Here is a 24,374-nt window from a genome sequence, read left to right as displayed (position 1 = left end):
AAGCCACAGAGGAGGCACAAGGCCGTGCTCAGAATATCTGCTGTTGCTGTGCATGGACATGTTGTGTCTTATTACAGTCTGCAGAGGAGAGCCACGGCCATTTGTCTGCTTTAGTATACTGTGGCCGTTTTCTAACGAATGCAACAATACAAGGACAATAAAGGCGTTTATATGTAGGTGCAAGAAATTATTAATTTCAATCTTGATTAATCTGCCAATTTGTCAAGGAGTTAATGTTTTCATCCATGGTTTGTGGAGGATTATTATCCTTCTATTATCGTGCTACAGGTCTTTGTTTACCATTCTAGCTTTTTGATTAATCCTTTGGATCATAGAAATGTCCGACATAAACGCTCAAGATGACATCTTCAAACTGCAGGAATCCAAATCTTGAAGTTCTTCAATCTGCCATCAATTTATAAGGTTTTGAAAATTGTTGAAATGATTTATCAAAACCATGATTCCCTTTTCTGTCCTATGATAAATGCAATATTTCAGCTTTGTGCCACGTTATGGCTACGATCTATGTTCGTTGTTAATTAAGTATAAAAAAGAAGACTGGATGCATTACAGTTTGTATCAAGAACGCAACACATGGCCGTGTTGGCTGTGGACACTGAGCTCTGGTGAGATTGATGGACAGCTGGACATCACGTCTCATTTGGCCATTAACTCCTTCAGAGGCTGCAGATCAGGACCACTGGCTCAAAGCTCCTTGAAAGGTTCTTTTCAGTGTAAAGACTTAGGGCAAACTAAAATACTTCTCTGAAGCCGAACGGGTCAGAGGCTTCTGACAGAAGCCGAGCTTTAGTGGAGGAGCCCTGTGGCTAAGCTCAGGGCCATTGACCCGAAGCCATGTGCTGGACCTTCTCTAAGGGACGGATGTGTGTATCGTCTTTTACATCACTGCTTCTTCGACTGAGCAGCTGGTGTCAAATCTCAGATTTCCTGTTCACAAAGTCAAATAAAATGTATTTGCATTGGCCGATCATCTCTGTTATGGCCCCGGAAGACAACAGCAGGGGTAATAAAACAGTAGATGAAAAGGACAGACCTTTCACATCAACATCAAACTGTCAACAGAGAACAGAAAATAAATGGAAAGAAAATGGTGTCAGAGACGACAACAGCAGTCATTAAGCAGCGGCAAAATCTCACACTGCCATTTCATACTGTTTCCAAGCTGCGGCAGCATTCGTTTGACTCTAACAATCATCATGCACGGTTTGCCTGCAGTGCTCGACTGTTCGTCTCTGATCGTTTGCAACACACTCGGCCCAGAATCACAGAATATGAAAGGGAAATAAAGTGGCACATTTTAATAGGGCTGCACCGGCGTTCCATTTAGCAACAATGCTAAGCTTACAACCTCATAGCCTTTGATTCACTGTTTGTGTTCCTGCACTTAGCCCTCAGTTCCACTCCTCTTGGCAGACTCACAACACGGCCTTTCAGCCACACTCCAGCTGCCCAGCATGCACATTTGACAAGATGAAGAAGGGCAACACTTTTATTCAATCTTTAGTCTGGGGATTAAATCCATGTTATCAGACCAAAGGCTGACTGGGTTCCCTTTGAAGCCGGATAGTTCCCTCTCAGAAGAGATGAATGGCAAAGTAGAGGAGAGGTTTCAGTGTTGGCAGATAGCATTAAGTAAGCCGAGCTCCGCGCTGCACTTTCTATTCAGTAATGATCCCACTAATAAGAGAAGATGACAGCACGAGGAAGCGAGTGTGCCTGGTTGTGATCGTGACAGGGAGCTTTGATAGGAGCTGAGAGCTTGTGGCCCTGATGCTCGGCAGCAGAACACCAGCACTCAGCCGCACAACATGGAGCATCATCGAGTTACTGTAAGAAAACACAGTCTGGGAAATTAGGTCAATTATCTTTGGAGGACATACTCGGGTTTTATTGGTTTTGGAACGATGTCTGCAGTGGTGGGTTTAGACGTGGGCGACATAGGCAAGTGCTGGATGCAGACAACCCCCCCCCCACCCCCTCCCAAAAACCCCCCTGAATGGTTAGATTCCCACGTTTGGTTTCCTGGCGCTCATTGGCCACGTTAATGATATAATGTCACCGTCAGTCATCCCTGTTGGAGTGGGTGACCTGGTCTGGTCATGTCAGCCATCATCTGTTTCTCCGCGGTCAAACCTTCCTAAATTTAGAGTGCAACCGTATTCTGCCCCAGGGCGATCTGACCTGAGCAACTTTTTTTTTTTATTTTGCAGACCACACACTTCTCTTTCCTGCACGACACAAAAGTAAAATGTTGGGATTATTGTTACAACAAAGAATAGAGAAAAAATCCCAGCGAGCTCTGTCTGAAAGGTAACAAAGTCCACTGAGCACCACCTCTAGGGCTTTTTAAATTAACGCTATATCTCATTTATTTAATCTGAACAAAGTGTGGGACTATGTCTTGGTTGGGATCAGTTGCCTGGCAACCAGTAGGGACACCAGGAGGTCCTTCGACGTTTCATGGAGAAGAAGAGATCCATGATGAGGGAGTCAGGAGAGGAACGTTTGCAACTTTGGGGAAATGTTCACTAGTGAAAATGTAATGTAAATAGCAGAATTTAATTCAAAACATAACTCTCGTTGCAAATACACTGTATGGATGTAATGTCCAAGAACACGAAGAGGACTTTAGCTTTAAGTTTGATTATAGTAATGTATACTTTACCTTGCCTTACTACCATAGCTATAGAGTCTCAATGGAAGTCTCTACGAGCAGCTCAACAACCTAATTTGTCATTTTATTGTCCCCAGTAGGGGTGATTACATTTTCGGCAAAGGTCACATGGCTAAACGCTGCTGACAACAAGAGCAGGTATTCTAGAAGCAGTAAAATTGATATAATAGAACATTAAAAATCTATAAAAATCTGGAAGGTATGATTGTGGGGAAAAAAGGAAACATTCAAACTGATAGATCTGGCAATAAAGAAATGAATATAGCCGGGGAAAGAAGAGCACAACAGATTGAAATCCCAGAGAGTTCATCTGAACCCTTGTACAGAGGACTAATGGAACACGGGCCTCGGTGCTTTGTTGAGTGCACGGGGAGAGAAACATGTTATTAAGGCCCTGAGCTGTGACCTCCTGACACTCTGGGAAATCGTCTTAAAGGGAAACAAGTTGCATGATTGGATACATGTTGAGTATCAGGGAGGAAGGAACTGTCCTGAGCGGCTCCTGGCAGCCGTGATCAGGAGCATTTCAAGGCAAGTCGACCCCCAGCTTTTCAAAAATGAATAATGAAATCCATACTGTAAATACACATAAATAAGTGTAAAGTCGAAAAGTTTGGAAAAGGGCTTGTTGCATTGGGCCTTGTAAGGGTTTTTTCGACATTGGTGTCAGAGCAGTGTCTTGTAATTGGTTAGTTAGAGACATCTCATGAAATTGTTGCTTCTGAGGACTGAAGTCTCCACCCCCTTTGGCTCGGGGCCCCTATTGCAACGCCCCAGGCCATGAATGAAGTCAAAGTTCATGTTTGGGCATCTCGCGAATGTCGATAATTTAAAAATGTCACACTCAGCCGTGGGAATCAATTGTGTTTACCAGTCTCTAGAGTTTTCCATTGTTTGCCTCGCGTGGAAGCGCCCCCTGTTGTCAGCCCATCACATACAACGCGTGTCATCATGTGAGCCAAATGTAAATGGTGCGGAAAACACACCCATCTGGCACAAACCGGCGTCGTGCCGCTCGCGTTTGGAGCTCACCCCTGAGTTCCCAGAAAAACACAGCATCTCAGAAAGAGATGTATGATTATCTCCACCGGTGTCTGTACCGGTGAAAATGAGCACCAGGTGTTCAGCAGGGACATCGTTGCCGGGATGTAGAGCTGTCCTCTCTCTCCACTGATGAACCCAGTTTGCCTGCTTGTTCCCAGGCCTTGGAAGTAAGTGTGTGGTCCAAAGACTTAAGAAGAAACAACAACTGATCCCCAGCAGGTAAAACAGGCACAGACATTGGAAACAGAGCAGCTCCCAGTCCAGTCCCCCCCCATCGAACACTCAGACCTCATTTTAAACTGGGACTCCGGCTGGTGGAGACCCACATACGCCACTTTCTATTGTATAGAGATATTTAGGAAAGATAAGGGAACTTCTGATGCTCTTGTTCTACCTTTAACTTTTCAAACAGGATGTTGCCTTTGAGCCCTTCAGGAACAGTCACCACTCACGTCTGTATGTAAGGGGAATGCACGAGAGAAGTGAATGGCGATGTTCTCATGATAGAAGTTCCACTTTATCCATTGGAGCATGCCTCAACACTGAAACCCTTTCTGACAGGGTGACAGCAACCATAGGGATGCAGTATTCATGACCTCTGTCTCCAGGAGCGCAGATCAACCACAGCTATACTTAGAAGCTCAATGTGTGATTTGAAATATGTGATTCTCACAAATACGCCCCTTGCCCCCGGTTTTCATGACTGAGAAAGGTGCGCTTATGGCCTTTGCTTTCTGTGGCACCACTTTCTCCCCTGCACACTGTAGAATGGGCTCAGCACTGTTAGCCAGCTATTACTTGAACTGCGGGAGGGAGAGATTTGCTGGATCCAGAGCAAGCTTCACACGGCAGCTACTGGGGCTGCGTGACATCAGGAAAACATTTGCATTGCGATAACGTTGTTGAATATCTCAATGATGATATGACTAAATAAACAAGTGCTTAAGTATATGGGGTTGACGTTTTTCTGCATTTTTTCACAAACTGAGCGTGACCCGCCATCTTCTCCGACTCTCCATTGTCTAAGTTTACAAATTCTGTTGTTTTCACCTGGTCTGAGTTTACACGTGTCACCTGTGTGTGTGTGTGTGTGTGTGTGTGTGGGTGTGGGTGTGTGTGTGTCTGGATTACTCAGTATGTCAGTGAGAGAGGAAGAGAGCGAGCGGGACGGGCTGATGAATGCGTGCACTGCTCTGAGGAAAGATTTGACTAATTTAAGAAATGTATAGATTGTTTTGTGATGATCAGTGTTGATATTTTGGAATAATTTCAAACAAATCAACGTTTTAACTGTAGCGAGTCAGAGACATCAGCTGGGTCTGTGAGAGAGAGAGAGAGAGAGAGAGAGAGAGAGAGAGAGAGAGAGAGAGAGAGAGAGAGAGAGAGAGAGAGAAGTGAGCAGTGGAGTCAGTGTGTGTGTGGGGGGTTACCGTTCCCTTAGGTTCTGGGACTATAATAAAGCCACTATGCTATTCCTTCATAGTAATCAACCGCTGATAGAAAGCTATTTGACCCGGGGCAAACGTGATCGATAACAGTTCAGACTGTACTGGACTTTTGTCAGCAGGCGGTGGCAGCATTAAATTTGACGAAGGCGGCTTCTTGCAATTCTCTGTGTAGAAAAAAAAAAACAGAGACTGGCCCGTCAATGATCTGAATATCTTTATCTTATTATCTGGGGCAGCAGGGCTCCATCTGATTGGTCAAATATATTGACAAGCAGGGAGTGAATGCATGGAACATAGAATGTCAATTATCAGAGTCTTTTGCGATTCGGATCAGCGATGACTGTACATTTGCTATACATATATCGCACAGCCCCAGCAGCTACCTGTCTCCCTTTGATTATTTTCTGTGGAGCAGACAAGAAATGCCGTCAATTTAATTTCTAAATTTGATTCCTCCTCTTATAGACAACATGCTTCGACCTCTTTGACGCTTCATCCCGACATGTATGACACAAGTGTATCGATCTGAAGGATCAAAGCGTCACAGCATCGTCCGGCTCCACCATCGATCTCTTCGACCAGTTCAATTCTTTCACAATCGGTGGGAAACAAAGCCAAATCAAGAGCGAGCCGCTGGGATGTTCAGCTACATTATTGTTCCACTAACACAGGGTTTAGACCGGTGGATCTATATCAGGATTTGTTTCTGAGTCACGGTTCACCGCACAGCGAACAAGCAGCACTTCACATGGCCCCTCGTACTGTTCCCTGTTTAAGTCTGTCTCATTTGGCACATTTAGGACACACCGTGAGTCAAGCATTTAGGAACTGCTGCAGTTGGCTCCGCAGCAGCTGGGCTCAAAGGCTGCTTTTGTGTGTTGACGTTGTAAACTGTGCTGTGACATGAAAAATTTGTTCAAGCAAAGTGGGAGACACACAAAGCCTCAGCCGGCGCCCCTTGTTCAATCGTTCATTGCCTCTCCAACGCACATTTCTTCTCTCGCAAGACTACTCTGTCTTGAATTAGATATAAAGGAAAACACCAGGACAAAGTCTAATCTCTCCTCCGCCCATCAAATCTCTCAACACTTGATAAATGCAGATAACCCCTAAGATTTAAGATAAGAAAGGTGTAGGCGTGAGAATGTTTAATATCACTATTATGCCTCTATGACCCCGTTAAAGGTTTTTTTCTTTGTCTCATTCTGCATTTTCACAGCTATGTTCTCCACAGAAGTATTGAATCATTCTCTCTGAGGGCCCAGGGCAGCAACACCGACTGTTTGTTAATGGAATCTACATTTTGCATGAATAAAGTGCTAATGAGCCCTAATATCTTCAGCGCTGGTGGAGTTTGCTAATGGACACTGTCCTGCAGAGGGAGCGAGGCTAATGGAGAGAAGGGGGAATCACCTTACAGGAGGGCGTCTGAAGTCTGTTATGGAAATGGGATGAATGCGGATCGCCTGGTGTGTAGAGTGACACTGCACGTCATGAAGCTCTGTGCACGTTCCCCTCTGCTTTGCATTTCTCTCAGCCACTCTCAGAGAGTCCCTGCACCCTTGTTTTTGTCCTCGCTAACTTGACTATGACTCATCATACAAGGAACATTTCACACAGAGCTAAGGTGACACACCGACTCGGAATGTGATGCATTATTTGTCCTTTTTGAGTTGCATGTCCTTGTAACTGATTCACAGTTTGTCCTAAAGTCACCTGCTGCCTGTCAGATTTTAAGATGCTTTTATTTATTGGTGTTCGAAGGAATCTGTGGATTGGTGCATGACTACTCTTCATAAAAGCTTTTTAATATATATTCACTCAGGTCCTCTACCACTTGTCTTTTATTTGTTCTCAGGGCGAGTGCAGTGAAAGAAATGGAGACAGCGTTTAACATTATTGTCCTCAGGCATCACAATCTGTAGACACATATAGAATAAATCATTCATCATCATTTTAGATTTGCATTCTTTTAATGTAAAAGTTGAATTTGATTTGTTCGCACATCGTCCCTGAGGCCATTCTGAGTCATAACTAAATCTGAACACACAGAGCTGTTAAGATTTTGTTGTTGTTGATGAATTGGGACTTGAACTCCACGATTACAATGTCCATAAACATCCATAAATCTGCTGAGTGACATAACTATATCAGAATTATACTAATCCAGTGACAGTTGTGTGTGTACGTCCATTGAAACACTGCAAACAGCATTTGCCAAAGTTAAATAAATATAGGGTGTTGTTCCAAAACCTCCCGCAGGTTGAAGTACAACTTAATAATATTTTTGTCATGAAGCAAGATCGATCGATCGACCCCTCATACAGATACATAGCAGCTTATTGTGTGTTATGTAACTCCATGCATGTAATTAAGTATTTTTATAGACCACAAATCTAAAGAAATGTCAAGACACACACATAAACATGAAATGAAGACATTTTTTCTAACAAGCTGTAAACTGCATCAGATTACAACTGCATTATTCTCAAATGCCATAACCGGTGAGTCACTGCTTTCAGGTGATGTCATTATTCTTACTGGCATTGAGAACAATGACTTTACTTTGAAAACCAACGGTCACAGCCGAACAATAACTATAATTAAGCTCCTGTTTCTTTTCTGGCAGATCCTGACACACAATGTGTCACAAGCTGCCCCATAGACAGAGGCTCCAACCCTCCCACAGGGTTGCAGGTTCGGTTCTGACCCAGCCCTTTGCTGCACGTCTTCCCTGCTCTCTTTCTCTCCCCCTTTCATGATTTACTCAGCCCTGTCAAATAAAAGCGTAACGGCAAAAAACTTTAAAAAAAATAAATAATCACCATTTAAAAAACAGCTGCGTTCTTCATCTTTCCTTTTTTTCTCACACGCAGGTAAATTCTTGATCATGCACAAACAATAAAATGCACCGAGTGAGCACAATGTCAAAATGAATCAACAACAAATCTGACGCTACAAGAAGCCCCAGCAGTATTTTTAGCCGTGTAGCCCCCCCCCCCCCCCCCCGCAGAGGACTTTGTCTCCCTTCTGTGATCACATCGGCCTTTTGGGCAAAGTTTCTCCTCCGCTGAAGCACAACGGACAAAACAGCAGTTCCCCGTCGGATTAGGACATCACTGTCAGACGGGCGCTCAGCTCCACTCTGATGGACCTATTAGCTCGATGCGTGGCATTGTGAGGCTTCACAGAGATGACAGGGTGGAAAAAGAGGGGCGTGTCTTCTTGCATTTTACAGAGAAAAATTAAAAAAACGCAAAACACGATGGTGGACAAATGGGTGGACACGGTCCGGTATTTTTTCTGTAGTTATTGCTTAGTATATCTAAATTAAAAATGCCATTAGTTTGCCTGGTTGTACATTGTGAGCTCTACCTAGATGCAGATGTCAAACGTTTCAAATGTTCAAGCTCTTGAAATATGTGTCGTGAAGGAGACACTGACTGTTCCTGCTCCTGTGAATTCAAACCTTAAAGATGCTTTGAGGCTTTAAACAATAACTGAGATGTGGTTCACATGATTAACAGCAGCTTATTTCCTCTGAAGGTTCCGAGTGGGAGGATGTTGCTGAATGAGATGTTATCACTGTGATGTCATACATACAGCGTGAAGAGAATCTCAATCGGCCTCAGAAGGAGTCTGGCTTGGTGGGAGTTTGCTTGTCGCTGGCTGGCGAGTTGCCATCTTCTGAATCAAAATTTAGAATTGCTGTCGGCAATTTTCGATCATTTTGAAGTGATTTCTACTTTTCTTAGCGTTTCAGCAGTTCTTTTCTGTGACTTAGAACTTTTTTTGCTGCTCTTCAATATGGTCAATCCCAGGGCAACCCGACAGATGAATGGTTACATTAAACCACATCGGCTTTAATGCCGTCAGCAGCAGGTCCCTGGTTCAACTCCTGGTCAGCCAACAGTTTCTCTGAACTGCATGTCATTCCCTCACACACACACACACACACACATATATATACATATATATATATATATATATATATAAGTACTTTGTAATACACAAACTTAGTTTAATCCCCTTGGTTAGAGCAGTGGAATAGTGGCAGTATAATTGGACTATGGGTAGAAAGTTACGGACATCGGACTGGAAGGTCGCTGGTTCAATTCCTCGCGGGGACAATACAACCTACCTGCCAGGACAACACCCGGATCTGTTCCAAAGTCCAAAGAGCACTCTCCCTACCCCCACTGTCTAAGTGCCCCTGAGCAAGGCACCTTACTCCCCCAACATCTGCTCCCTAGGCGTGTTCACCTGATGGGACAAAAGGAAATTGCTCCAAATCAAGATTTCAGAAGACAAAGCCTATGTCTCTTTGGATATAATTAGCGAGACAGTAAAAATATTAAAGATCATGTCAAGTGCTCCTTCTCCACAAATATCATAAAATATGTTTTTACTATCAAATACAGACGTCAAGAGAGAATTTAATAACCCCACTGTTAAGTATTTGTTCAGCCTCATGTTTAGCTTCACTTTCTTTTTACGCCAGTTTAAAGTGTAAAACAATGTTTACTGGTGAGACGGCTTCATCGGCTCTTTACGGCTGTAAAGTCGGATTAATTTGCTGTAGAATGTAAAGAGACAGATTTTAATAGTGATTAATTCCGCTTTGATGAATGGCTCCCACTCAACCGTGTGGACGTGCACAAACGCTGATGAAAGACGCTTCTCTGCCTCTCAACTCTGAGACCCACTCCAGTTAATATTGTGTTCAAGTTTATCTATAGAAATGAGTCATGCCATGTTAGAGACGCCTTTGCCTGAGTAAAGCTGTTAGCTCTGCCAAGCATCAGTGTGGCAGCGCACACAGCAGCAGGGGAATGTGGTCGAGTGCAGAGGATGCTGGAGTTCCTCCTCATTGCAGTGGGGGGGGGGGGGGGGGGGGGTTGCTGTGAGGATTCTGCCATTTCCCCCAACTCCCACTCCTCTGCAGACAGCTGATGTTTATCTGCTCTGCCCATCTGGGCCTTATGACTAAACATCTGGCAAAGCTGCCACTGTGCACGCAGTGTTTCACAGAGCGAAGACAACCAAGGGGCACTGCTGTCCCCCCCCATCCAAAAAGATCTCCCGAGGCAGGGAGGACTTTATCTGGGAGATGTCAAAGCAAAAACCTGACTCAGTTACCAGAGGATTGTCCAGTGTGCACACAACACATGCATCTGCTTGTTTTGTCTTATTGTTGCTTTATTTAGGATGGACTGACAAACCTTCCCTGCAGCTCCTCTCTTTAAATTTTTAGGGCTATATTAAGATCTCATGGAAAATGATCTTGGTGGACATTACTGCCTACGAAGACTACGCAAACAAGGCTGCAAAGCTTGCTCTGGAGAATTACTGTGGTCCATGCAACATAAACTGTTTTGCTCTATATGTTGCTCTTGTAAAAAAACCAAATACTTGTTTCTGGTGGTTAAAAAGGTGTCAGGTAGTTTGCTTTCCTACCCGTTTTCAACTCTTCTACAAACGAGCGAGCCTGTGTAGCCGGTGTTTCCTCTTCTCTCTCTTCTAGGCTTTCCCCTCGAATGAGATTTGCAGTGACTGGTAGGCCTTCATCCATTATGGATGCTGTGTTTTAAGGGGATGATCTGTGCAGGATGATATAAATATCTACTTTTGGTTCCCAGCAGAATGGGAGAAGCAGCACAAGGCAGGCGACTGTGTGGTGGAAGAGGGGGGCATCTTTACTATTTGATTTGATGTCCAAAGTAAGGAAGTAAAGACACACACACGTGACTTAGCAGATGGCAAAGCTGTGTGTATAATTCATGAGTTGTGACAAATCTCCTGACACCTCACAGAGGTGGTTCTCCAAATGTGTATTCAACGTTATGGAAGAAGATGAAGTGAGACAGAGAAAAAGAGTCATCACTGCCAGCGCTGCACCTCCAGCCCCATTCAAATAATTGCAAAATATCACGGCTCCACAGCTGCTGCAATGTTACACAACTTTCCGATCATTTGTGAGTTTTTCGCCCTTCATGTCCTCCTGCTGCAAAACGGCGGGAGTCTGCATGTTGACATACAGAAGCAATAAAGACTGAGAGAGAGAGAGAGAGAGAGAGAGAGAGAAAGAGGGAAAGAGAGATGGAGAGTGCTGCAGGCCTCTCTCACTGTGGCCATATCCACCCCTCTGTTCATCTGGCACTATGGATGAAGCCGGCCTACTGTTGAGAGAACCCACATGTGCATGCATGCACCACACAAAGACACACAAAGACACACACACACACACTGTGGGTATGGTACAGAGAGCAGATGGGGTTCACTCGAGGAATCTTTCGTCTCTGATTATCAGAATCCCATGCTCTTAATTTACTACTATATTATTTCATACTTTTTTGGGAGTAAAACCCTCTGGAGACGCTCTACATGAGCAGAGCAGTGAGTGGCTGTGAAGACTGTGGAGCGGTGCCAAGCAGCAGCGAATCCGTTATGCTCAAGGCAGATAGAAATAATTCATGGCAGTGCTCTGAAAGCAGTTGAGGCATGGGCGCAACACAGAACAGATTTCCTGTGTGGAGTGCTGGGTCTACATATTATTAATGCCGGGATTTTAGGGTTCAGAAGCCGGACTGGAACTCTGACCTTCCAATGCAAATGTGGTGTGAGGTTTTGGAATAGGATGTAAATTAAAATATGGAGATCATGACAGCAGCTTATATTATATCCACCGACATAAGTGGGAATTTGTGGGAGACTACACATGAGACTGTATCTCAACTGTGTTGTACATTAATATATTTTATTTTTCAATTTCCTATATTTCCAGTGGATGCTCTGACTGCTGTTTCTTCAGTGTCTCACAAACCTCTCCTCTCTTTTTTCAGGAGCCTGCTGTGGAGCCCACTGGCTCGTCCCCTGACATTCTGCCTGCTTGAAGAAGGACTAAATGCACCGAGTAGTTCTGGAGAAGGAGAGAAGAGAAGCAAACCCCAGCTTTGTTCCTGTCTTCTGAGTGCGCTCTCTGTGGACTCTGGTCTCAGCTCACCCTGCACTGTTTAGTTTAGTGTAGGCACGACTCACAGGTGCAGGAAAAGACTGGGACACAAAGAGTAAAGAAGAAAGGGAACGAGACAAAGAGAGCGAGGCTGCATAATTAGTGTTTTACCGAGTTTGTGTTAAAGCTAGAGACCATGAGAAGAAGCTTCTGAAGACGACTGTGCTCTGAAAAACATCGCAGCCAACCTTCCGGATATTTGCATGTGCGGGCCGTTATATGCGTGCATTCCTCTTTCATTTTCAAAGGACTTGAATTTGTATTTGGATGCGGATTTAGTCTTTCATTATGACTCTGCGAGGAGGCTTTGAGGGAACGTGCATTGGCGGCTGTAGAGGTGCCTGCTGCTGGGTGTTGCTGCTGGCTTGTTATTTCCTGATGGCCTTGGCAGCCAAGCCGAAAATGCCAGGCCACACACACCTCAATTCAATACGCATTGATGGGGAGATATCTCTGGGCGGACTGTTCCCAGTGCATGCGAGGGGGAACGACGGCAAAGCCTGTGGGGAGCTTAAGAAGGAGAAAGGGATCCACAGGCTGGAGGCCATGTTATTTGCCCTGGATCGAATCAATAATGACATTGAGCTGCTGCCTAATATCACTCTGGGGGCCCGCATCCTGGACACCTGCTCCCGGGACACTCACGCTCTGGAGCAGTCACTGACATTTGTTCAGGCGCTGATTGAGAAAGACTCGACGGATGTCAAATGTCTCAGCGGAGGGCCGCCCATCATCACTAAGCCTGAGAGAGTGGTGGGAGTGATCGGTGCATCTGCCAGCTCCGTGTCCATCATGGTAGCCAACATACTGCGTCTCTTCAAGGTCAGTTTCTCCACCATCATATACTTTCTAATGAATACACCTTTTTTTTCTTGGCTGCAGAGGATGACTATTTCTTGTAATCCCCTCTAGTGAACATAAACTCTGGAGATCATACTTTCAGTTTGTATATAATTAATTTACACGACATATAATAAAAAGAGGGCAAAGTTTCAGTTTTCATCTTATATCATCTTACTACACCACACAAACCACACATACTCACATACATTGGTTACCCTTGTGTTCAGTATTACCCAGCTCATGTTCTTATTGCCTTTCTTTTGACCTTTTTATTTTCCTCATTGGCTTAAATCACATTCGTTCCAGACACGTTCTCCCACCGTCCAGAAAAACTAGCCGCTGATCATTGCACCATTATTCTTCCCACTAATGACATTAATTTGCCAGAAGTCCTTAGTGTTTCCTTCCCCTAATTAATTCAGGGAAGCCATGCATGGCACCGTCGAGCTCATTGTGCTGCTACCGAACGTGGTGCGTCTACATGAGCTGGCTCACCATATGCAAATGTGATGTGCAAATGAGTGCAAAACACAAACAATAAATGACAGGACTTTAGTAATACCTGCTCGGTGCTGTCAAACCAAACTACAGGACACAACCGAACTAATGAGCAGAAGGTCTGTGTCAAAACAGGTTGTCTTTTATTTTGTGCTACCCCGGCACTCGTCAGAATGAAGCAGTATGAAAGCCTGGGGTTATACTGCATATTGTAAACATTCCACGCTCTACAAATACAAGTGTGGACATCGTCTTTGTATTTTTGTTTTCATGAACCTACTGATCTAACATTTTGGATGAACAGTCAAGTTTAGTTGAGTCCTATTTTATATATATAGCTCAATTCCACATTTTCCTCAAGGGGTTTAATAATCTGTATAGAGTTACATTCTCTGTCCTTGGATCCTCAAATCAAACATGGAACAACTTTCCCCCAAAAACATTTAATGGGATAAAAATTGAGGAAACCGAAGGGTAAGTAACGGATAAGGGTTTCCCACATGTGTAATTGATGTTGAGTGAACATATTACATTAACAGCATGGACTATTAGGATGACAAATATGATGGATGATGGAACAACTCTTCCATGTGCTGCCACCAGGTAAGCAACATGACCTCCTATCCAAGATGACCGATTTATTTAAACATACAAGAGACAAAATCCCAAGTCTAGAAGAAAACAAACTGACGGAAAGGGAAACAAGGAGGCTGGGACTCCTGAAGGGCAAAGAGCCACATCCAAAACATCTGGAATAAGAGACTAACAGCCAAGAGAGAGAGGAGAGAAGTTCTAGGTTGGCCGATCAACCAGCAAAGTGAGCATTAGTGAAAAGAGAGGACTGAGAGAAGAGAATAGAGAGATGTAATGTACATTCTAGGTTTAATGGATTCATTCTGACTGAGAAGGATTTGCTTACAGGAGAAAGGAAAGAGCTACCTGGGCTGAAGTGAGAGCGTAAGCCACTAAGTTTTAATTTGGGATTTAAACACCTCAGTGAAGTCAGGCAGTCTGATTTCAGCAGAGAGGTTGTGCCAGAGGAAAGAGGCCTTATAGGGAAAGGTCCTAATGTGGATTGGCGTCCGTGGGGACAGACAACATCCCTGTATTTGGAGCAAAGAGCATAGGACAGAGAAATATGACGGGTCATGCCCATTTAGGATTTTGTATGTAAATTAGTCAAACTGGTTTTCATGTTCAGCTAGGACAACGACCAGTATCTAAGTTGTATCTGAGTTTTGGAACGGGGACAGAGTAGACCTGCGGGCTTCGAAATTTGGATAATCCAAGAAGGGTCATTAGTTTTTACAGGAAAATTAAGCTCATCAGAGTAACAACGGAAATTCATTTTAATTTAATGAATTCCATGTGTGCATTTGATTTAGCCAAGACGTAAAACAGAGAGAAAAGCAGAAGACCAATAATATAGCCCTGGGGCACTCCATATTTCATAATACTGATGTAGGAAATCCTGATTGCAAAGTAGGTTCAAAAAGATTATTGTCAGATGTGTGGGCTGAAAGCTGCTGCTGTTTCTAATAGCTTTAAGAACAAGTCAGTAGTTATTTAATGACCCTGGATCTATGAGTGTCAGTGATCAACATAATGGATATGTTTTTGGGGAGACACTAAAACATAGGCATGTGATCAATATTAATCTATTTAGCTCTATAGACACTAGGCATGTGATAGCTTTACTTTCCCGGTCAGTAACACATTGAGTATGTAGTGACTAGTGGAGTAGCAGGCAACATGGTTACAGCCTCCAAATGGCAAACAAAACCATATGGGACCTTTGTTCTGTTTACACCAGCTACATCTTTTAAAAAGGGAATTTTCATGATGAGGCCTGTATCCCCTCCTGTGGCATTGATTCAACAATGTCTCACCCCCCTGTTGCTATTCAAGGGCTGACTAAGTGCTCAGCAGAGGACAAGAGGTTTAATAGCACAATACATCACATCACAAGCCCGACTGACATGTCACAAGTCAACCAGAATAAATGCTGCTCCCACCCCATCGCTGCGCTTTTAGATGAACTGTCTGACACAAGGCTGACATCTGTATCCAGGCGTCACAAACACCATCATTTCTCTTGTGCGATTTAGAGAATGGTTGAATGGTCCTCACAATCATGGCAATCAATCACGTATTCGTATTATTCTTACCTCTGAGCTAATAGGTTAGTGACACACCTCCCACAAGAACTGCCTCATTGCATAACACTCCAAGCGAAGCAGTGCTTTGCCTACAAACATGCACTGACCCTCTCTCCTTATGCTATTCCTCAACTCTCTAATCCAAGATTGGATTAATGCGGCCAGAAACCTTGGGAAGGCTACATGGACCGCCAGATGAGGGACTGTCCACTCTCAAACCTTTGAGACGTCTTCACGCAGCTAATTGTGCTGTGTACATTCTTGGTTTGCACGGGATCTAGCCAATGACTTGTTGTGGGTTCCAAGCAGTAGGCCATATCCTGCAGTGGTAATACGTTATTTATGTTTTTACTTTGTTTCTTCTCTAAAGGGCTGCACCATTCAATACTCTCTGTTCCTAGGCAAAGAAAGAGTTTTGTGAGCATAGAACAACTCAGATTTTGATATGTCTTTGATGAACCGAAGCAGGAATGCTTTTTTCGATGGACATTGGCCTTAAAGTGATCTGCCCTGTGGGCTTGAACAGCCTCCTTGACAGGGCCTTGAGCACAACTGGCAAATCCTACTGAGAGACGGAGGAGAATGTTAAAAGATGCTGCCACTTCACTCCAAGCAGGAAACACTACATTTCAAGAGGTGGTTGATAAAAAGCATCTCTAGCTGACACACTTTGATATGTGGTACTGATGTAAAAGCCTCGCAGAAGGAGTAGGTTTTTAGAGAGTTTGTCAATATCTTGGGCTGGACAAACAATGGATGGTCTTTTCCTGTTCTGAATACAATCCTACAATCTCCAGTCTGTCCTTGACATGATACAAGCATTGAGAGATTTGGGGAGAGACCATTAGGAGGTTCTGCATATCACAGCACTAATGCACAATGAGCAGATCCTGTCTGAGTCTTATCCTCAGCAGTGGGATCAGATGGAAGCAGACAAGAGGCTTTTAGGTATTGGAGCATGTGCATCCACTTGTATTCGTGGATAACAGGGAGGAGAAAACATTCAGTACATAAAAGCTCAGGCAAAATCCTGTCAACATTTCAGGTTTGTTTTGAAACAACAAAATGACCCAACAGCACAACTTCTTGCAAGGTTTTGACAGCACATACTGTCCTGTTCATGTCCAATCAGGTATATGGACAGTGAGTGTTCGTACAGCTAAAATCTGAAAGAAAGATTCTTTACGTCTGACTGAGCACAAGTGTGTACTGAACAGACCCAATGATACAAATCTGTTAGAACAACAGAAAACTTTTCTTGAAACATCGTTCTTCAGATATTTATTCCTGCAGCATTTCCAATAAATTTCAAAGAACCAGGAAGCTTTAAACACATTTAATCCACTTATCTTGTGTTTTGGACTCGACAGGCGGAACGTCTTTTCATGAATCACATTGATGCAGAAACAAGAAGCCATGTAAATGTGATTTGTATGGGGCCCAGCAGTGGCCCCAGGTGAAAAGAATAATAGAGGGTTTAATATTTTTAATAGCATTAACAGCAGAGCAGGTCACAAGATGATATTGCACATGGATTAGATAGATCCTCTACAATGCCTTTACATTAACTGAAGTGCACTAGATGCATATCACTCATTGTGTGAGTGTCATTGTGTCCTTGTTTCCATCATTGAATCTTTAATCTTCATGCAAACAACTGTATTTTCATGATAAAAGGTTCCCTGTGTGCTGAACTTAACTCTAATCTACCATCCAGCATCCTCACTGTTTCACTCACTTGTATTATATTTGACTTTACTTCATTGTATTGTTTGGTTTTGTATAATTTCTCTGGATTTGGTTTAGTAACGTGATTCTTTGTAGAATAGTCTTATGAGACAAAAAATCGATTTGTTGATTGCATTTTACTTAAGGCATAAAACTTAATTGTCTCACGGGTGACAATGCTGCTGGCAGTGCTATTGCACAAAAAAACAAACTGCCTAAAAAAAACAATTACCCACAATATATATGGAGAGCCTCAGCAGCTGTTTAAATGCAAACCAGGAGGGGCTGTTCTCGTGCAATTGGTCATTTATCTGGCTGAGTTTTCATTTTCTCTCAGCTCTGGTGCTTGAATGTCTGGTGGCTTGGGAAAAAAATTATGCTCATTCTCTGGCAGTTGGCCAAAGGCATTGTGGGAAATGCAGGTAATTACTCACTGAAGTAGAAGATGAGTCAGGTGGACGAAGAGCAGGTATGCTCAAAGATACAGAGTCTAACAATAACAACAAAAGAATATCCCAGGGCAGATTTTTACTTTCAATAAATGTTATGATGAGCTTTCACAGTGGCCTTTCTGAACAAACGCCCCACTGTGGAGCCATCAGAAACTCCTCCACTGCAATTAAAGGCATCCTCTGCACTTGCTGTGAGGATATTGACAAATAATTAAAGGTTGGACTCTCACATGGATCGGCTCAGAAGGTTCTGGTTCTTTTCTTCATGATTAAAGGCATGTAAAAAAAAAAGAAGAGTGGGACTCCCTTGAGTGGCAGTGGAGGCTCGTACTGCTCACCACTTACTTCTAATGACTTCAGGAGTTAGGCCTGACTTCTTTCAACTTCTTTCTTTCCCTAACCTGAGCTGTTGGATTGAAGCTAAACTGATGATGGTGAGTTTTTATTTTTTGCATATAACACAGTTTCTATACTGGTGCATGAGCCAGTATGTGCTTTGTGGATTGATGTCTGCAGGATTGTTCTTTTCCTCTTTATAATATATTTTAAAGAGGAAATTACTTTATAATTATATATCTTTTATAACCCCAGTGTTTTGTGAGAGTATGAGAATTTACTTGATGATTTGATGAAAAGAGTCGACGCATGAAGCCATGCAAACTTAACACAATATGCATTAACTATTATTACAGAAATGATGCTGCTTCCCATCCTCATGCAGCAGGAATCTGTTTTCTGACTATAATGTAATTGGATTCACGGTTGCAGTTGTTTGTCAGCTCCTTACTTTGAGCCTCTCCTTATCCACCTCGCAGTCTTAGAGTGGCTGAGGGCAAAGTGTTGGCTCAGCACTTCAGAGCAGGCAAGATTCCGTCCCCATGGTGTGTCATGAATATTTCACTATATTGTTACGTAATTTACGCCCAGGGATTGGGGTTGAAAGCTCCCTCTCTGCATCCCTTCATCACTGGGTCCGGCTCCTGGTCTGTTTTCATCAGCTGGGCCTTTATACTGCTATATAAGCAGGAGCAAAGTGCACCAGCACTTGAGGTAATTAGTGGCTGGTTGCTTATGATACTCAGGACGGAGTGTAATTAAAGTCTCAGGCTTTTGATTGTGTCTCCTACACAGCGATGAACACAGCTACAGCGGCCGGCTTGAGGGATATTACTGCAGCAGACAGAAACTGCAGGAGCATGCACTGTTTCAGGTGTTGAAGCTGACTTGCTGAGACAATCATAAGCTTTCAGACAAAGAGCTTGGGCAACTTGCACTCAACAGCTCTCTAAATTAGGTACAAGCAGCCGCAGTCTGTGAGCAGGACTAAGTCTCTCCTTTGTGGAGGAGGGAGCTTGGAGCAGTGGAGACAGGTGGAGGGAGCAGAGATGGTAGAAGGATGTGCTCTGAGCAGAGAGTGGAGGGTTATCTCCTGTTGTGCTGGCTGTGAAGCAGAGACCTTGTATCCGCCTTTCTCTTCCCTCATTAGAAACAGAGGCAGAGGCCCTCCGGCACACACAGTGCCTTACTCTCCCTCAGCGTTTCACTGTGTTGAGGAGGGGCTCTCGTTGGATTATCCCATCAGCCTGCAGTGAAGATACCCTGAAAGCTTAAGAGGCTCTCAAGAAAAATATGCACATGGCCGCCATTTACTTGCACTTGTTAATCGTCGATCTTTTCAATCTCGCCATTTCTATCGTGGAGAAAAACACAGCAGCATTAAAACAAATGGTGGCTTGTTGCTGTGAAGCTTCAGAGATGTGTTTCAAAGGGGACATATGAACATGATGAAATCACAATTTTTAAGCCGTGCTGACAAAATCACCACGGAGCACGAATGACAATCTTTTTGACTAATGATTTTGATTAATAAAATTGGGCCAATTAAGAGGACTGCTATCTATGAGTGTGAGAGAATGTGGCATCGCTCAATTGAATTGATCGATTGATTTTAAGGAGACTGTTTGGCCAATATTCCAATACTCCTCTTCCTTTAGCTCAGACCTTTAAACTTTGTATCTGATTTAATGATCATGCAGACTCCTGACCTTTTAAAAAGTTGGCGTGTTCAGACTTACATTGATAATAACGCTATTTATAGTTATTGCTCTGCTCCATTCCTCAGAGTGTAGCGTTGGCTGTATTCTTCCTTGTTAGTGCTTGGTCACACCTGGCCAGGGCTCCCAAGGTGTGCCCTGTCACCTTCACAGAGCCTCAGCACCCCGGACCTGGGCGGTAATTGAGGATAGAGAGAGGTCTGGGCTGGAGAATTGATTCTGACTGAGCTCACTCCCATTCCGTGCGAAGTGTAATTTGGTGCACAGTACGCTACATTAGTTCATTCACGAAGCCCGTTCCCCGAGACCAACCCAACCACCCAGGCTCCTCAAACGCCATGTAGCCGCTGGAATCCCTGCTCCCACACAGTCCGGCCGATGCAAACAAACAGGGAAGCGAATCAAATATAAATGCCGTAAAAACAAGCAATTGTTTTCAGTGTGTTCACAGGCCAGTGGGCTTTCTGTGGGTTTTATCTGGGGCCCTCAACTTGACTTTTACAAGCGAGCCGACCAAATCCATGAGGCTGTGTCTCAAACGCAGATTGCAGACGACCCCCCCCCCCCCCTCCCCTTTAGTTCAGGATTAGTTCTGACTCAACTCACTTTGCCCACCCAAGCTCAGGCGGTCAACTCCCAGGACAGATATGATTGAGGGCTGCCCAGAACCTTAGCCTCTTTAACTTTGTATTTTTTATATATTCTTGGCAGCATTTTATCCTCTTTCTCCTGCTGTTTGTAAATCCCTCTGTAGGCAATCCCAACCACTGCTGCTAATCACCAAGCAGAGTTCCCAAAAAACGACTGTGTGGCTGTCTCCCCTGGTGCGCTCTCTTTCTCAATATGTTAAGTTTCACTCAAACTAATTCCTGGCGTTTAATTAGTGTGCACTAACAGGCCTACAGAGGAAAAAGCTGGCAAGTGGGGGGGGAAACTGTATTTTCTTTTCCAAATGCTGAACATCGCTGTGAAATTCTCAAAGCCAAGAGGCACAGGGAGGAAAACAACGTGAATACCAACCAGGTTTGATTGTGTCCTCTGTTTTCTGCTGTGAAACTTTAAGATACTGACGTCTTCACAACAGACTTTTTACAAACACAGCACAGCCGTCACAACGTTTCCTTGAAGAGAGCGTGGACTTAAAGGCTCGGAGCCGTCTCACCTGAATAATCTCACCATCAACCCTCAGATCCATCACTGTCCCGATGCCTCAGCTCCAAGCAGCGGAAGAGAAAACAATGAGTAGCTCAAACACATTTGAATTAAATGTAATCCATGGTGCTGTGACAGATTCCATATCGATTGCGACTGTGAGTGATATTCATTGTGTATTTCTGAGGGCTTAGTTATTCATCTTATTCAGAATCAGAGTCTTGTTTATTGCAAAGGAGATTTTCACCTACAAGGAATTTGCTTCGATGTTTTGGTTCATAACAAACAGAGAAAGTAGAAACACAAGCGGAAAGATAAAGCAAATTAAAAAAGTGAGTAATAAGAGAAAGAAAAAGACAGGAACTTACAGCACAAGAGTAAAAATATACAATAGGATTAAATCAAAATATTAAAATATGTGCATTATGTCACTCGGAGATACAACTGCACGGATTTTGCAGCTTCCGTGCAGCTTCTTGTAGACTGATAAATCCAAAACAAGCATGAATAGGTCATCATAACAACATTTTCCGTACAGCCACAGTAAAGTTAGCCTGAGATCTTAAAAGGATTTTTTCCCCCCCCGTCAGCCTAATGCCAGCGAACACACTCCCCTGCAGCAGGGACAGCCACAGAAAGCCTGGCCGCCTTCAGGCTAAGCAGCTTGGACATCATCCAGCCTTCCAGCACACGAGAAGACACTGAGGCTCCCATGAGTCACTGCTGTGTCACACAAAGGGCCTCGCTCTCTGGTCAGAGGCAGCTTGGGATTCACCCCGACAAACACAGTATCTCAGCCATAATTCATAAACAGGGGCAAGTTCATTACAAACTTTCAACATTGTGGTCGTGACTGGGTCGGTGCTGAGATGTTGACATTCAGCAAACACAATGACAACCATGTTCGGTATCTTAGCTTAGCATAGGGGCAGGATCATGTTTGGTAATTTGCTCGAAACACAACGAGCTGAGGCTGAGACGGGACTGTCATTAGCTTTGCAGATATTTAGTGATTAACCTGCTTTGTCCAGATCAAGTACAGATCATCCTGCAGGGAACAGGAATCTGCATCAAATACAACTGGAATCCTCTGTTCCATCCGATAGATGTTGAGCTTTTTCACTGGATATCTGCAATCTTAACCTGCTGGGGGCACAGTGGGGAAACCAGATGAAACCAGCTGGATAGATTTGTTGGGAAATTGGTTTCTCACTGGGCATTTCAACGCGCCAACACAACAAAAACATCAACAGTGATAACCAACAGTTACACAACATACATTTCCCCTTTGAGCAGCTCTGGAGTGGAGGGGTACTTTTTTTAAACTGTTAACTTAAAACACATATAGACAAAAGTGTGTGTAGTAACTGTTTGTCTCACAGTCTTTTTCCTGAGCTTCAGTAGCAACAGATGAAACACAACTCAAATGTCAAGTGTGAGACGCTGCAGGGAAACCACAGAACAGCACATCCATGATTCCAACTCAATCACCAAGGGCATTAGGGTTCTTCCTCTGAGGAACATGAATGTCATGGTGATTCATCCAATACGTCTGAAACTGGACCAAAGAGGGAATTCAACCAACCACCGATTCCTGCAGGATATTAAGGGATTTTGACTTCAATAGCAACCGGGCTGCTGCTTATCGACTGGTTCTCATAATTGACAGTAAATCCCATTAAACAAGATAAATGAAATGACACTAAGCTCTGGGCCCCGAGTTATAATTTGCTTTAAGTGACGTTTAATAGAAAATGTCATATGTGGATTCAACTTTTGATTAGGAAAATATAAACTCTGTGAAATGCAAGAGCCAACATAATCATTTTCCCCCAAAAAACTGAATGCATCACTGTGCAGTAATTTAGTAGTTGTGGCATCGTAAAAGATCTAATGAGGACAGCGCTGGTGCAAAGGAGTTCTACTAATGAAATTCTACATTAATTCCATTGATTTCCTCAGCAGAAATCATTTTAAATTGATTAATCTAATCTCACCCAAACATGCACTGGAGACACATTTGAGATCCCCCCCCCAAAAAAAAGCTGGTGATCCATGGGATGATAGGATATTGATCAGCTCGAGAATATTTGGTTCATTTATTTTACAAACATCCTGATTTTAAGAAAACATGACAGGATATTCAATAACAGGGCTGTTTTGCTTATTTAAAGTATCGATGGTTATAAAAATAGGCTGACACGAAACAGCATTAATGAAATGGTCTCAGTGACTCTGACAGCTGATGTTTATATATGCAGACAATTACTTAGCGGTGCCTGAACTGGTTTTAGGCTGTAGCTCCAGTATAAAGTACTTTCCCAATGTTCCACCAGAGACTCCGGCTTGTGAATTTGTTTCTTCACTTCCGCTGTTTCCACAAAGCAAAGGTGGAACCTCACATCTCAGAAGAAAGAGATTATTTCCAGGACTTCACAGTGGCACCCCTTGTTATGAAATGAGTTCACGTCTAAATTTAGTGTCCACCGAGACGAGCTGCTAACGTAGAGACCGAACACACACACAGGCCAATCATTCACACTCTCCAAATACTTGTACACATTCACAATACCAGCAGACAGAGGAGGATCAATTTTAATTTACAGGCTAATTATGATCTCTGGTGTTTCCTCACTCTGTCAAAACATGATGAACCCTGACAGAGCCATGTATTTATTAACCCCCCCCCCCAACCACCTTGTGTCTTTAACCTGCAATCAATGCATTATCAAGACCCGACGACCTTCCATCACAAACACACACATGGATAATGACACAGCGTCTTCGAGAGGTAGTAAACTTATGTCGACCTCGTCCTCCACTATCAAAACAACAATAACAATGCGATTACTCCAAGATTACAGTAGAGAATTAAGATTAAAATAAAAAGATAAAACTAAAAGTACAAGTGTATTGTAAAGGAAATAAAAATGGCGTGGATACCGAGAGGAGACGAGCAGTGTCTCTGTGCATGGCCGCCTCGCTAACGTCTGCAGATACCCTGCAAGCGAGCCATTTAGGGACCCAACTATAAATTGAAGTGTGCACATGTGAGGCATTCAGGAGACATCTATAAATCATAGCTACAGAAAATACCCTGGGTTAGACTGTCTGTGTCCCCCCCCCCCCCCCCACATGCAAGACCATCTGTCACCCACCTACCACCACAAGTAAATTCTTACCACCGAGCAGCAAACTGTCAACATCTTTATTCTCTGACTCCATCTCTGAGGATAATAACCTAGATTTGTGTTTTGTTAGACGAGATATAAATAATAATTTAATCTGT

The 24,374-nt window shown here is 43.5% G+C and overlaps 1 protein-coding gene across 1 annotated transcript in view; it reads left to right on the top strand.

Annotated features, from left to right (window-relative positions):
* The first annotated feature begins 12,553 nt into the window (after nucleotides 1-12,553).
* Nucleotides 12,554-24,374, top strand: part of LOC128443121 (metabotropic glutamate receptor 4) — a 112,882-nt gene continuing 101,061 nt past the window's right edge. The window contains exon 1 of the mRNA XM_053425877.1: nucleotides 12,554-13,021. Coding sequence (XP_053281852.1) covers nucleotides 12,578-13,021 — 444 coding nt within the window. The 5' untranslated portion in view covers nucleotides 12,554-12,577. The remainder of the gene's footprint in view (nucleotides 13,022-24,374) is intronic.

This window comes from Pleuronectes platessa, chromosome 6, assembly GCF_947347685.1.
Source record: "Pleuronectes platessa chromosome 6, fPlePla1.1, whole genome shotgun sequence".
NCBI lineage: Eukaryota > Metazoa > Chordata > Actinopteri > Pleuronectiformes > Pleuronectidae > Pleuronectes > Pleuronectes platessa.
Note: the sequence above shows the minus strand (reverse complement) of the source record. Positions and strands in the feature narration are given on the sequence as shown.